The sequence below is a fragment of the Macrobrachium nipponense genome, chromosome 13 (assembly GCF_015104395.2).
Source record: "Macrobrachium nipponense isolate FS-2020 chromosome 13, ASM1510439v2, whole genome shotgun sequence".
In the NCBI taxonomy this organism is placed as follows: Eukaryota; Metazoa; Arthropoda; class Malacostraca; order Decapoda; family Palaemonidae; genus Macrobrachium; species Macrobrachium nipponense.
Genome location: NC_087206.1, coordinates 63678139 through 63691939, shown reverse-complemented (window position 1 = coordinate 63691939; position 13801 = coordinate 63678139). Strand labels below are relative to the sequence as shown.

At 42.8% G+C, this 13801-nt stretch overlaps 1 protein-coding gene across 1 annotated transcript in view; it reads right to left on the bottom strand.

The window, feature by feature from the left end:
- Positions 1-13801, bottom strand: part of LOC135225851 (heparan-sulfate 6-O-sulfotransferase 2-like) — a gene marked incomplete at its 3' end in the record, with an annotated part of 62467 nt that overhangs the window by 18141 nt on the left and 30525 nt on the right. The window contains 2 exon segments of the mRNA XM_064265393.1: positions 11989-12154; positions 12976-13087. Of these exon segments, the coding sequence (XP_064121463.1) occupies positions 11989-12154; positions 12976-13087 (278 nt within the window).

Here is a 13801-nt window from a genome sequence, read left to right as displayed (position 1 = left end):
TCAGTCTGGAAGTCCTTCTAAAGCATTAAATCAATATATAACTTTCATTATGTACTATTCTCAATTTTCAGACCATGAAAACTGACTACGGCCCATATTTTCAAAGTGTTCCTTGAAGTGAGGGTCCTGCTCAGACATGACTTTAAAACGATTCTGCAGGAGCTGCTTTGCAAATTTGTAGAGCTGTACATCCAAGTAGTTGATCTCTTCAATGCGTCTCAAAGTCTCTGGATCTACTTTATGCAAAGCCTGATCTGATATGGTCTGGTTGTGCTGCTCAAAAAACGTACACGAAATCTGAAAGAGTTAAGAGGTATGAAATTCAACTGTTGGAGAGCATACTCTGAATTCTAACTATCCATCAGCAAATGTCAAATAACACAGTTACTATATCTACAATATAATATATATCTAAAACTGTTGATTTACTTTAATTATAAAGTATATATCATTTCATCATACAAAATAATGATTTTTATGATAAAATCAAATTTTCAGGTACTTACCTCACTCTTTTGCTTTATCTGCAACTACTTGGCTTGGATTCAGCAAGTGTAAAAACTGAAACAAACATTACTGAACGCTCTTTGGAGGGTGGGGTTTAGAAACCAACTCTTTGGTTTGTCATCCTTCTCTTAATATTTTAAGAGGGGAGGAGGGAGGGTTCTTAATGAATAAGGGTAAGTACCTAAAAAATTGATTTCATTATAAAATATCATAATTCTTTAGGTGAAACTTATCCTCTATCATCTGCTAATTCCAACACTGTGCTGATGAATAAAAATGATATTGTTATAATACAATAAAGTTTCATACATACTTACCTGGCAGATACAGTAAGTCCTCGGGTTACGCTGGTCTCGACTTACGATGTTTCGTGGTTACGAACGCGCCCCCATAAAAATATAAAAAATAATATTTTGCGTCGTTCCGTCTTACGCAGGTTAGCGTCGTAAGCAACGTAAACAAACGCGAACTAGTTCCGGGCGCACGGCGGAAGAATACGCTTTGTGGGGGAGAGGACGGCGTCGCTTCGCTACGCTCATTCCTCGCCCATACGCCATTTTGGTTGTTTACACTGCCTCTCTCTCCCTCGTGTTGTATCGTTTTTGTAACTTTTTGCTCTTTGTTATGGCTCCCAAGCACAAGGCGGACTCTTCTGATGGTAGTGCATCGAAGAAAAGAAAGGCCATCACCATGGAAATTAAAGTGGACATTATAAAGCGATCTGAGAAGGAGAAACGCCAACAAACATGGCCGCTCGCTTGGCCTTAGCCGTTCGACCGTTGCTACCATTATCAAAGATAAAGAGCGCATCGTTGAACATGTGAAAGGATCTGCTCCTATGAAAGCGACAGTGATAACTAAGCAGCGTAGTGGTCTAATAATTGAATCACCTGCCTCAGCATCTCCAGCAACTTCTGGAGGTTCTTTTTCTCTTCACTAACCTCCCCCAGTCTCTCCAGCACCGCAGCTTCCTCTCCAGTGTGCAAGCCAATCAAACTAATAAAGGTAAGGAATTGTTCTCTCGTTGTTATTGATAGGTATTTACATTAAATCATGTGGTATTTTTCAATGTTCCGACTTACGCTGAAAATCGTGTTACGACGCATCGTAAGAACGGATCAACATCGTAACTCGAGGACCCCCTGTATATACATAGCTAAGACTCCGTCGTCCCCGACAGAAATTCAAATTTCGCGCCACTCGCTACAGGTAGGTCAGGTGATCTACCGGCCTCCCGCCCTGGCGGTCAGAGGACTAGGAAAACCATTCCGTTTTCTACTCATATATTTTCTCTTCCCCCTGTCTCCTTGCGGGGAGGCTGGGTGGGCCCTAATCGTATATATCTGCCAGGTAAGTATGTATGAAACTTTATTGTATTATAACAATATCATTTTCATACAATCAACTTACCTGTCAGATATATACATAGCTGATTGGCACCCTTCGGTGGAGGGTAAGAGACAGCTACTTCTGGAATAGACAGTAAACAACATATGTTGTAGGTATAAATAAAACCTTGGTTCCTACCTGATAGGTGGTAGACTTCGTGGGTGTTTGCCCCGTAGTCTGCATCACCTCAAGAAACTTTAGCGAGATATGTGATCTATGGCCAAGAATTCTTGTGGGTCTGCCGAAGGGGTCTTATCCACTTACTCGGCAGAGCCTGAAAGGACTTTGTCAATGGGTGCTGATCCACTTATATGACAACACACCTTATTAAGGAGCACACAACCAATCCCGACCACCTGATCCTAACCACCATGTTAGTATTAAAAATTGCTCCGAGTTATCCCCAAACAACCATAACTCAAACCAAATTGCACACACACACAATAATTTTTCAAAAAAAAATTTATGATACTCATCTAATAAAAGATATCACAAGAGTTCCTTACTGAACGAAAGTGACTGGCCGCCTGTGCGGCATCTGCACTTGTTCAGCAGAAAGTCTAGAACATATCTATTAGACTTATGTAGTAATTAAGGATTGGTGTTAGCTCCTGTACCCAGGATTGTGCCCCGCAGACACGAAAGGACCTAAAGAAAAACATTTTTCATAGGTCACACGAACGTCCTTCAAAATAGTGAGAGCAAACACAGAATTACATCTCCAATATGTCGCTTCCAAGATATTCTTTAGTGACATATTTCTCTGAAAAGAGAGAGACGTAGCCACTGCTCTCACTTCATGAGCTCTTACTCTCAGGAGTTTGAAAGAATCATCCGTGCAAGCCTTATGAGCGTCCGTAATGACGTTCCTGACAAAAAAGGCTAAAGCATTCTTAGACATAGGTCTTGATGGATCCTTCACCGAGCACCAGAGACCTTGTCTAGAACCTCCCAACTGTTTCTTCTTCTGTATGTAAAACTTTAAAGCCCTTACTGGGCAAAGAGACCTCTCCGGTTCCCTGCCGACGAGACCCGATAAGCCTTTTACTTCTAAAGTGTTTTCTCGGCCAGGGATTCGAAGGATTTTCATTCTTCGCCAAGAATAATTCTTTGAAGGAACAGATGGCTGAATCTATATTGAAACCCACTTTATCACTAAGGGCGTGCAGCTCACTAACTCTTTTTGCCGTCGCCAGTGACAAAAGAAACAAACATTTTCTCGTTATGTCGCGAAACGAGGCCAAATGCAGGGGTTCAAATCTCGCTGAGGACAAGAACTTAAGTACCACGTCGAGATTCCAGTTAAGGGGAGAAGTAATCTTAGACTTCTTGGTCTCAAAAGATCTAATCAGATCATGTAGATCTTTATCGTTTCCCAAATCTAGGCCTCTATTCCTAAAGACGGCCGAAAGCATACTCCTATAGCCCTTTATCGTGGCTACGGAGAGACGCGATTCTTCTCTCAAAATAACAGAAAATCAGCGATTTCTGTTACAGAGGTACTGGAGGAGGACAACTTCTTTGACTTACACCACCTTCTAAAAACTTCCCACTTCGATTGGTAAACACGGATAGTGGAAGTTCTCCGGGCTCTAGCGATCGAGCTTGCTGCTTTGTTAGAAAAGCCTCTCGCTCTGACAAGTCTTTCGATAGTCGAAAGGCAGTCAGAGCGAGAGCGGGGAGGTTTTGATGAAACCTCTCGAAGTGTGGTTGTCTGAGAAGATCCTTCCTTTGTGGAAGGGATCTGGGGAAGTCTACCATCCACTCCAGCACCTCTGGAAACCACTCTTGAGCTGGCCAAAAGGGGGCTATCAGGGTCATTTTTGTTGTTCCCCCCTTTGAAGTCACAAACTTCCTGAGCACTTGCCCCAGAATCTTGAATGGGGGAAATGCGTAAACGTCTACATGAGACCAGTCTAGCAGGAAGGCGTCTACTATTAGAGCTCTGGGGTCTTCTACTACTGAACAAAAGACTTCCAGTCTCTTTGAGAGGAACGTGGCAAAGAGGTCAACATGAGGAGTCCCCCAAAGAGACCAGAGATTCCGACAAACTTCTGAGTGGAGGGTCCATTCGGTATGAAGGACCTGGTTCCTCCTGCTCAGCCTGTCTGCTCTCACGTTCCTTACTCCTTGAACAAACCTCGTCAAAAGAGAGATGTTCCTTTGAGATGTCCACAACAGCAGGTCCCTTGCGAGCTCGTAAAGGGCATACGAGTGAGTACCTCCTTGCTTTCGAATGTATGCAAGGGCGGTTGTATTGTCCGCATTCACTTGGACTATCTTGTTCCTCACTAAAGGTTCGAAGCTCTTTAGGGCTAGGTGTACGGCCAACAGCTCTTTGCAGTTTATGTGCCAGGACACTTGAAGAGCATTCCAAGTGCCTGCCACCTCTCTCTTTCCCAAGGTTGCTCCCCAACCTTTTTCCGACGCGTCGGAAAACAATACAAGGTTTGGGTTCTGTGTTTCTAGAGAAGTACCCTTGTTTTCCTTCAGTGGGAGTAACCACCATTCTAAATGGCTTTTCATCAGAACTGGAATGGGAAAACTGTCCGAGAGAAGCCCTGTCATCATGTTCCACGATCTTCTGAGGAAGAACTGAAGCGGACGGAGATGAAGTCTTCCTAGAGGAAAGAACTGTTCGAGCGAGGAAAGAGTCCCTAATAGGCTCAACCATTCCCTCGCCGAAGTACGTTCCTTCCTTAGGAAGAGAGAGACTTTCTCTAAACCTCTCGTTAGTCTCTCTTGAGAAGGAAATACTCGAAAACCCCGAGAATCCATCCGAATCCCCAGATAGACCAAGTTCTGGCTGGGGATCAGTTGGGACTTCTCGAGATTCACGAGTAATCCTAAGGTCTTTATCAGGTTTAGTGTCACAGTCAGGTCCTCCAAACACTGTTTCTCTGACTTTGCTCTGATGAGCCAGTCGTCTAGGTATAGAGATATACTGATTCCTTTCAGGTGAAGCCATCTCGCCACATTTTTCATAAGGCTCGTGAAAACCTGAGGTGCCGTAGACAGGCCGAAACACAAGGCTCTGAATTGGAAGATCCTTCCCCCCGTCATGAAACGGAGGTACTTCTTCGACGAAGGATGGATCGGGACGTGAAAATAGGCATCCTGGAGATCCAGAGACACCATCCAATCCCCTTGGCGAAGAGCCGCAAGGACTGATGCAGAGGTCTCCATGGAGAACTTCTGTTTCTGAACAAACTTGTTCAGAGCGCTGACATCCAGAACTGGTCTCCAGCCCCCCGAGGCTTTCGCAACCAAGAAAAGACGATTGTAAAACCCTGGGCGAGCTTTGATCCAGCACTAGCTCTATAGCTCTCTTGTCCCACATCTGATCCACCATTTGTTGAAGAGTATCTTTCAACACAGGGTCCTTGTAATTGGCGGACAATTCCCGCGGAGTTGACGTCAGGGAGGATTGTCCAGGAAAGGAATGAGGTATCCCTCCTTCTGTAGAACAGACATAGACCAAGCGTCTGTATCTATGAGAGTCCAGGCTTCCGCAAATCCCCGGAGCCTGGCACCTACTGGTGTTTGGAGGAGCGTCACTTCACTTTCCCTTTTAAAGGGACGGAAAGAGGCTCTACCTCTCTTCTCAGTCGCTTTTCTTTAGCGGTAGCTCTAGAGGAGGGCCTCCTCGAAAGGGCCGAACAGGCGTAGAAACCACCTTTCTTGTCTCCCACCATCACTGGTCTCTTCTTCCTGGATGATTGTAGGAGAAGATCCTGTGTTGCTTTCTCCGTCAGAGAACGGGAAATGTCCCTCACCAACTGCGAAGGGAACAGAAAGTCAGACCTGGGAGCGAATAACAAGGCTGCCCTTTGCGAATGGGATACCGCTTTTGTCAAGAAAGCGCTAAAAACAGATCTCTTCTTCAAGAGACCTGCTCCAAATAAGGAAGAAACTTCCCCTGAGCCGTCCTGTACCGCCTTGTCAATACACGACAAAATTGCAAGGAGTACGTCCGGATCGAGTCCTTCCGAGGCATGAGCCTTCTTGGACATCACCCCAAGGGACCAATCTAGGAAGTTGAAGACTTCTAAAATGTGAAAAAGTCCCTTGAGGAGATGATCCAACTCTGAAAGACCCCAAGTTATCTTCGCAGTATGAAGGTTATGTCTCCTGGATGCATCTACCAGACTGGAAAAGTCAGCTTCAGCCGAAGCTGGGAGAGTGAGCCCCATATTCTCCCCAGTCTGGTACCAAATACCTCTCTTGCCCGTAAGTCTAGCGGGAGGCATGCAAAACACCGTTCTGACTAGCTCCTTCTTGGTTAGCATCCAGCTATCCAGCGACTGAAGAGCTCAATTCATAGAAACCGTCGGCCTCATCTTCAAAAAAGCCGACGACTTCGGCGTCTTAGAGCATGAAAAAAGTGAACGAGGAGAAGGAGGAGCGGCAGGGATCAATGCATCTCCGTATTCCTGCAGGAGGAGAGCTGTCAAAACTTTGTAGTTAGACAGCCCTTCTCTGCCGTGAGTCTCTTCTTCTGAATCCTCTTCCAATATCGGATCAGAAGGAGAAGTCAATTCCCGTTCCGGGTCTTCCTGCCCAATAACTCTCTCTACGGGAGACAAACTCCTAATAGGAGAGGGGCTAAGAGCATGTATAGCGCCTCTGCTTGGCTGGCTCCTCGCGCTTGGTCTGGCTCCTCGCGCCTGGTTTGGCGCCTACGCGCCTGGGTGACTCCTCGCGTTGGCTGGTCGCCGCCTCGCGCCTGACTGATGCCTCGCGCCTCTCTAAAATCTCGCGCGCCTGACTGACGCCTCGCGGCTCCTGGCTGGCGGCCTTTGCGCCTTTTCTGGTGCCATAATCCTTGTATGGATGATGCTTGTCTGGCGCCTCGCGCCTGGCTGAATCCTCGCGCCTGGCTGCTTCCTCGCGCTCGGCTGACGCTGCTGGTTTGGCAGACGTATCACGTCTGGTAATATCCTCGCGCCTGTAAAGCGTTTCTCGCTTGTCTGGCGCTTTAATCCTGTAAGACGCTTCTCGTCTGGAGGAAACCTCGCGCTTGACTGGCGCCTCGCGCTTGTCTGGCGCTTCAAAATCGTCCAAAGAGTCTATCAGAATAGATCTCAAACGCCTCACGTCCCACAGGAGCCTCACTCCTGGCGGGAGAAGGAAGACGAGACTTCTTGACAGGAAGCCTCACGTCTTTCTTAGGAGGGGGATCCTTCGAAAGGACTCCTACCAAGGACGGATAAACTGTTCTTGCACAGCCAAAAATGATCCTCTTGGAAGCTTCTCCGGCGTCTTCTTGAACGGGAGAGGGAGACCTCGAAGGAGTTTTGTCCAAACCATGGGACGTCAAAACCCTCTTAGCCTTCTTGATCGAAGGAGGCGCTTCTTCCGAAAAGCGTTCGGGGCTAGAATCCAAAACAGGATCTTTCCAGTGCCTTTTCAGGGGCCTGGACAGGTCCGAATCTTTCCACCCTCGTTTAGGAGAGGGAGAAGCGGACGAAGAGAAGCACTCTCTGAGGACGCTTTTCCTATAGCGGTCCTGAGCAGTCTGTCTATTTACAGAGCCTGCTAAAGGGACGCCTGACCGGGGGGAATTCTCCACAACCTCCGTACGGCTTTCGACTTTCCTTCTCCTCTGGGCTTGGGAGCTTGGAAGAGGTCTAGGCCTGGGAGCGTCGCAGAGACGGTCAGACGCCCCCTCCACAACACTGGGGACACTCACTTCACTATAATAGTCACTTTCACAATCCTTACCTTTCATGGCAGCCATTTTGGATTTCATCCTGTGAAGAGTAGCTTTCAGTTCAGCAATTTCCGAGGCCGAATCTGAATGTAAAGCCAGGGAGGGCCCTGATACAGAATTAGAATCAAATGCATAGTTAAGAGAAGTTAGAATCATTAAAAGGCTCAATAGGCCTTGTACTACTACCCCGCACCCTTAGATGCCGCCCTTCTGACTCTATCCTTTCTAACTTCTTCAAGTAAGAAGTTAGAGTCTTCCATTCCTCAACATTCAACCTCTCACATTCATGCAGGTGTTAGAAATAGAACAATCAAAACCTCTACATTTGCGACATACAGTGTGAGGATCAACCGAAGCCTTCGGTATCCTCACCTTGCAGCCTACATTCACACACACTCTCACACAACCACTTGAATCAGACATTCTTGAAGAAAAATCAAAAGCAAGTCCAAATCCAGTCCACAGTAGCGAATGCCAAAACAACGATCCAGGTACGTGACCAAAAGTCCACAAAAAGATGATCAATTGTCCAGAAAAGCGAATTCCAGTCAGGAGGTGGCAGCAACGATGTTGATACCACCGGCGACAGAAAATATATGAGTAGAAAACGGGAATGGTTCCTAGTCCTGCCGCCCAGGGCAGGCCGGTAGATCACCTGACCTACCTGTAGCGAGTGGCGCGAAATTTGAATTTCTGTCGGGGACGACGGAGTCTTAGCTATGTATATATCTGCCAGGTAAGTTGATTGCATGAAATCCAATGGCATGTACTTGTCATATGAGGATTTTCATCAGGCGAGTCTGCTACTATAGGAGGTGGAACATGGATTGAGAATATAGCCATTGGTTGAGATTGTGCAATGCATAATGGCAAGTTAGGCCTCTGTGCCTCAAGCCTGCAGAGCTGATGGAAGCTAGAACCACAATTGAACATGATCCCTAAAAAGTTACCACCTACCAAACTGAGTTGTTTTGACACCTCACATCCAAAACAAACAACACCAATTAGCATGAAAAAGTGGTTCTTAATCAGTCTAGGGTAGCAGTCTCCAACATATGTCCAACATTGCTTACTCCAATGAACTTTTGTCTGCCTTTACCTAGAGAAACAAAGCAAATGAAACTAAGCTCAATATGTACCATACTCGAAACAAGAGTAAAGTATATTACCATGTCGAATTCCAATACATACAGTTTCTCACTTACCCAGAAAGGGGTCGATAGCAAGACTTCAAGACCCTATGCCTGTTTACAATACATAGGGGAAAGACTAGGAGAAATCTCCCCTGCTTGAACTATTGGTGTACGGCCGTCTTCTTACTGCTGGATCCAGACAGTCCTCAAGTGGTTAGGAGTGAACAAAGAGCCACACTTCCACTGTAATGCCAAAAACTTAGTCTTGAGAAAGGTGCTGATGAAAACTAATATATGTAGCTGCTACTCCGACACTGTGCAGTTTCACCTTCAAAAGGAGCCAATCCTCTGGAGACAATGGATGGCATGCTTCTAGGATTAAGGATTTTATAAAGAAAACCACGGTATTCTCAGACATAGGAACCTCAGAATCTTTGACAGTGCAAAAAGCTTCCTACACTGCTTCCTTAATGGTTGAAATGGGATGTATAAGAACCCTTAAAGCCCTAATAGGGCATGAAAGTAGCTCTTCTTCCTCAAGTGTTAGTTGGTTTGTACGTATTCAGTAATTATTGTATTTATACTAAATCTAATCTGATCTGCAGACCATTTACGTTCCATTGTATAATTATTGAAAATATTATGCTAGTCTGTTCAAGTGTGATGGTCTTTTTGTGGATTATCAATTGCCATTTTCTTCTAAGGCTTTATTCACAACATTTATTTTTCTCTATAACATATTAGGTGTCCAATGCACATACAGCCCTTTCCTTGATGCGCTGAGGTGACAGGCAAAGCTGCATCCATGGAGTGGTCAAAGAAACGAGGGGACATTATCCCTGCCAATGCACTAGACACATCCAGTACAAAAAAAATGCAAACTGTTAAACAAAAAAATCAATGTAGATTTAACAGACAATATCTGACTGCATTAAATCTAACCTACTACTCTGAGCTGATAATTTGGGTGTAGAAGGATCTATATCAACTAAAGGTGTAAATGCTAATGAACACCTAGATTCATGTCTTGCAGTTATCTTTACTCTCTATGTCTATCCTTCTCTCTTCTAATTCAGCAATTTATCATCATCTCTATTTCTTCCACAGACCAATCCTTGCAATGATCATAATGGTTGTCTGAATCCCAATTCAATCCTCGATGATCAATGCATATATCATGAGTATTGTACATACTTTAGTTACCCCAATCTGGTCTTACAAAAACTTAATTTTAAAAATCTAAGAGATTTTCATAGGGAAGATTAAGAAGAATCCATACTGCCAAATACAAATTGAAATACAGATGATCCAATTTGTTAACCATGAAAAACAACCCCAAATTTCAGAGCACTTGCCTATACAACCTGCCAGTTGCACTGACAAGAGAAGAATGACAACCAAACCAGTTGCTGTCTTACCCCCACCCTCCAAAGACTGAGGAGCATCTGTTAACGACTGTTTTAACTTTAATACTTGCTGAACCTATGCCAAGTTGCCGCAGATAAAGGAAATGGCTGACTGAGTTTCACCTACAAATTATAAATATTGCAATCATGTGCCATGTGTATTCTGATAATGATTACATTATCAAAATTGTCAACATCATTACTATCAGTTGCTAAATGAAGCATAATTTGGCAATACAGTTGAACCTCTTAAAACAGCATACTGTGATCCAGGAATACCTGTGGTGTAGCTCGATTTTGAATAAGCTGCCGTTAGTTCATTGAGCGGCCACGAGGGCACTGCCATGTACTGTTTACAACTTCCCAACTTCAAAAATTCCCATATCTCTAGCATAAATAAAGCTTTATTTATGCTAGAAAATGTTTCTCCCTTTAGTGACGGTTTAGTGTTAATTTTCCTCAATAGATGGCACTGCGCTTTGTTCACATTTTGACGGTGAAGTGTCAAAATGCACTGAGTGACCGCAGAAATTCACTCATTATTTTTGTCATTTCATTATCCTCTACAATAAAAATAAATGAAGAAACTACTAATAGCGATAATTATTAAGATTCTGAGAAAGTGTCATTGGCTGCTTGTCAGTAATAGTCGGCACAAGGAGGTATCCAAGAACTCAGTCTTTCTAGCTTCATGAAACGATGAAGCAGGTGCATGGGCCATCCAGCAACAGGGACAACCTTTCCGTATGGGCAGAAGCTCATGATGTCAGAATCACTGCCCCTGTCCATGATGTTTAGGTGAAATTTCTCGGTTTAGCAAGGGATGAGGGAAGGGGTCTGGTGTCAACAAACAACTTACATACATCATTTTACCTAATGGATGTCACACAAATCCTTGGGCACCTTCCCCCTAGGACTTGTGGTGGCTGTGAAACAGTAACCCAAGCTCCACAAGGACAAAAAAGCATCTTGCTTATGTGGCAAGGTAAAATAAGCCTAATGTTGAATGGATGAGTGACCGAGTGCCTGATCCCTTCTTCCATTCTCTCATACAGCACCCAAGCTAAGTCCGCGCTGGAATGAGCTACGTTGCGAGTTAAATTAGAGAATATCCAATTTTAAAGCTGAAGTTAAACAAATGGTATGACAGAACATGACCATCTGAACCCATTATTTTATAATTGGCTTAATCTTAGATAAAACAATTACCAAGTGACCTGTACATAGTACTTCTCTTCCAATAAGGGAAGAACAAGAGTCTACTGAATTTTTTAGACTGAGTATTTAAGCACACACTCTCTGGCTCTGGACAGCCTTTGCATCCCTACGCAAACCATCATGAGGAGTCTTTTCTCCTTGCTTATTTTTCATGTCTAAAAACTGACATCTCCAGATGGAGATGAAACAATCCCAGTGAGTTCCAATGGACCAACCTTTCCACCTTAGGTGTTAGTTTCCTATATAAAAGCCAATGGTTTGTATTATCATAGAAGCAAAGAGTGACTGTTGAAGATAATATACTTTTAATAGATATAAAACCAGAGCCCTTTATCATAATACCACCCCAACCATCTGGACAATCCCAGAATAAGAAAGGAAAAGTACTGGGTTTCCACCAACAATTAGCCACCTAGTTATCATGCTTGAATAACGATTTCCATATCACTTAGAATACTTCAAAAGGCTTTGATTTGTCTATTATAAAAGAAAAAAAAAACAGAAATTATCTTCAACATATTTTAGCTAACACATTAACTAGATATCTAATATTATACAGCAAATTACAATGCAGTCAGCAACCACAATCACACATGTATATAAGTTAAAACTAGGAACTTACTTGAGATTAAATGTTTCCTCAAATATATACTGACTTATTTCCTGATCTTCTGTTAGACCAAAGAAGGCCATCTTCTTCAAATTATTTTTGGCTGAAATCAGCAGCATTTTCCCTCTATCTTCTGGATCCAAAAATGATGTGTTGTAACATCCCACTAAAGAAAGATCTGAAAGGACAATTTAATAAGTTATCATGTCACAAAATAAAACAAAAATGTACTTGAGTTACTTTTGATCCTCAGACAAAATCCATGACTTTAATAATATTCTGTGCATCCCATACACCTCATTCAAAGAGAGAAAATATATCAACTGGCTCCAATGCATTAAGAATATACATAGGGTAGCTCTGGTTCCTGGTAGTTGTTTGTGTTGAAAAATGCTAGTTATATATTTAAATACTGACCTCTTCCACTATGATAGCTATAAATTCCAACGCAAGCAGCAGGATGACTGAGTATTTAGACTAAAATCTGGTAGGTGTATTTACATCAAACTTTATTACTTTTTGCATTCTTTAAAATTAACATAAAATATTAGCAACATCACAGGGTTGCTTTTAAGTGTTTATATACTATCTAGGTAGTTCTTAAAAAGGTTTTATAAGACTTTGGTTGCTTTTCTACTTATGTCGTAAGCCTTGGAACAAATAAACAATGTATACATAGTCTGAGGTACATATTACTGTATCTAATGCCACTCTGAAAATGACCAATTACTATATATACGTATAGTACATACTTCATAGTGCAGATAAAATGTGCAAACCTTAATTACACACTGTACTCATTAAAATGTTTGAAGACAGTAACTTTACAACACTCTCTTCAGCTCAGATCAGGTTTTGTTCAACTGCTTGTGTTATGACAACCAAGGCAACCTACAACCTTGGCAGAGCATTTGTGTTAAATAGCCAACATTAACTGGAAATTTCATTCATTATCATCATGGATGATAAATGAAAATATATTGTTCACAGTGTGCTCACCTGCCAGCATCCTAGTTTGACGGTTATTTGCCAGATTGCTGCTACAAGCCATGAACTCTTCTAAGGTAACATTTTCCCATGTGTCACCTTTGTAGCATAAGGGAACTTCTTCCTGAAATAAACAACTTCAAATAAAAATTCTTATCCTGTAAGCACTGGGAGAGCAGAAAATAATTAACTTAATTCAAATAAATTACGTACAAACAAATAGTAAAGTAGACTTTTCAGCTCAAGCACTCTTAATCAAGAGGTCATACAAAAATTTAAATCACAACAATATAAATCAAAACAACATGAATTTATAAAATCACATGCCAATAAATGACAAATCAGAAACAAAAATCATAGAGAAATATATTAGTGAACAAAATGTCACTGAATCTGAACCAGAAAATAATTCAAAGGATGCAACCAGTTCATTCTTTCACCCTTTGTACCTATAAATTACTAACATGCAGATAAAAACCCAGTAAGTTTCAAATCAATACAGTGGTACCTCGACATACGAAAGGCTCAACTTATGAAAAACTCGAGATACGAAAGCAAATATGAAAAATTTTACGGCACTACATACGAAAATTGCTCAAGTTACGAAAGGTTGTTGCTGTAAAGTCCCGAGATTCGCCCAGACCACCGAGAAAAATTTTAAAACTCCCGCGCCGCCAACTGAGTAAACTCGCCACCATCCTCCCGCTCTCTCATTGGTTCCTGATGCTAGTCACCCCATAAGATCCTGCTCTCCTATTGGTCAGCATCTACCCCTTGTGCTTTAAGTATTCTATTGGTAAAAGGATGCTGTAAATTGAAAAACTTATTCATGCAATAC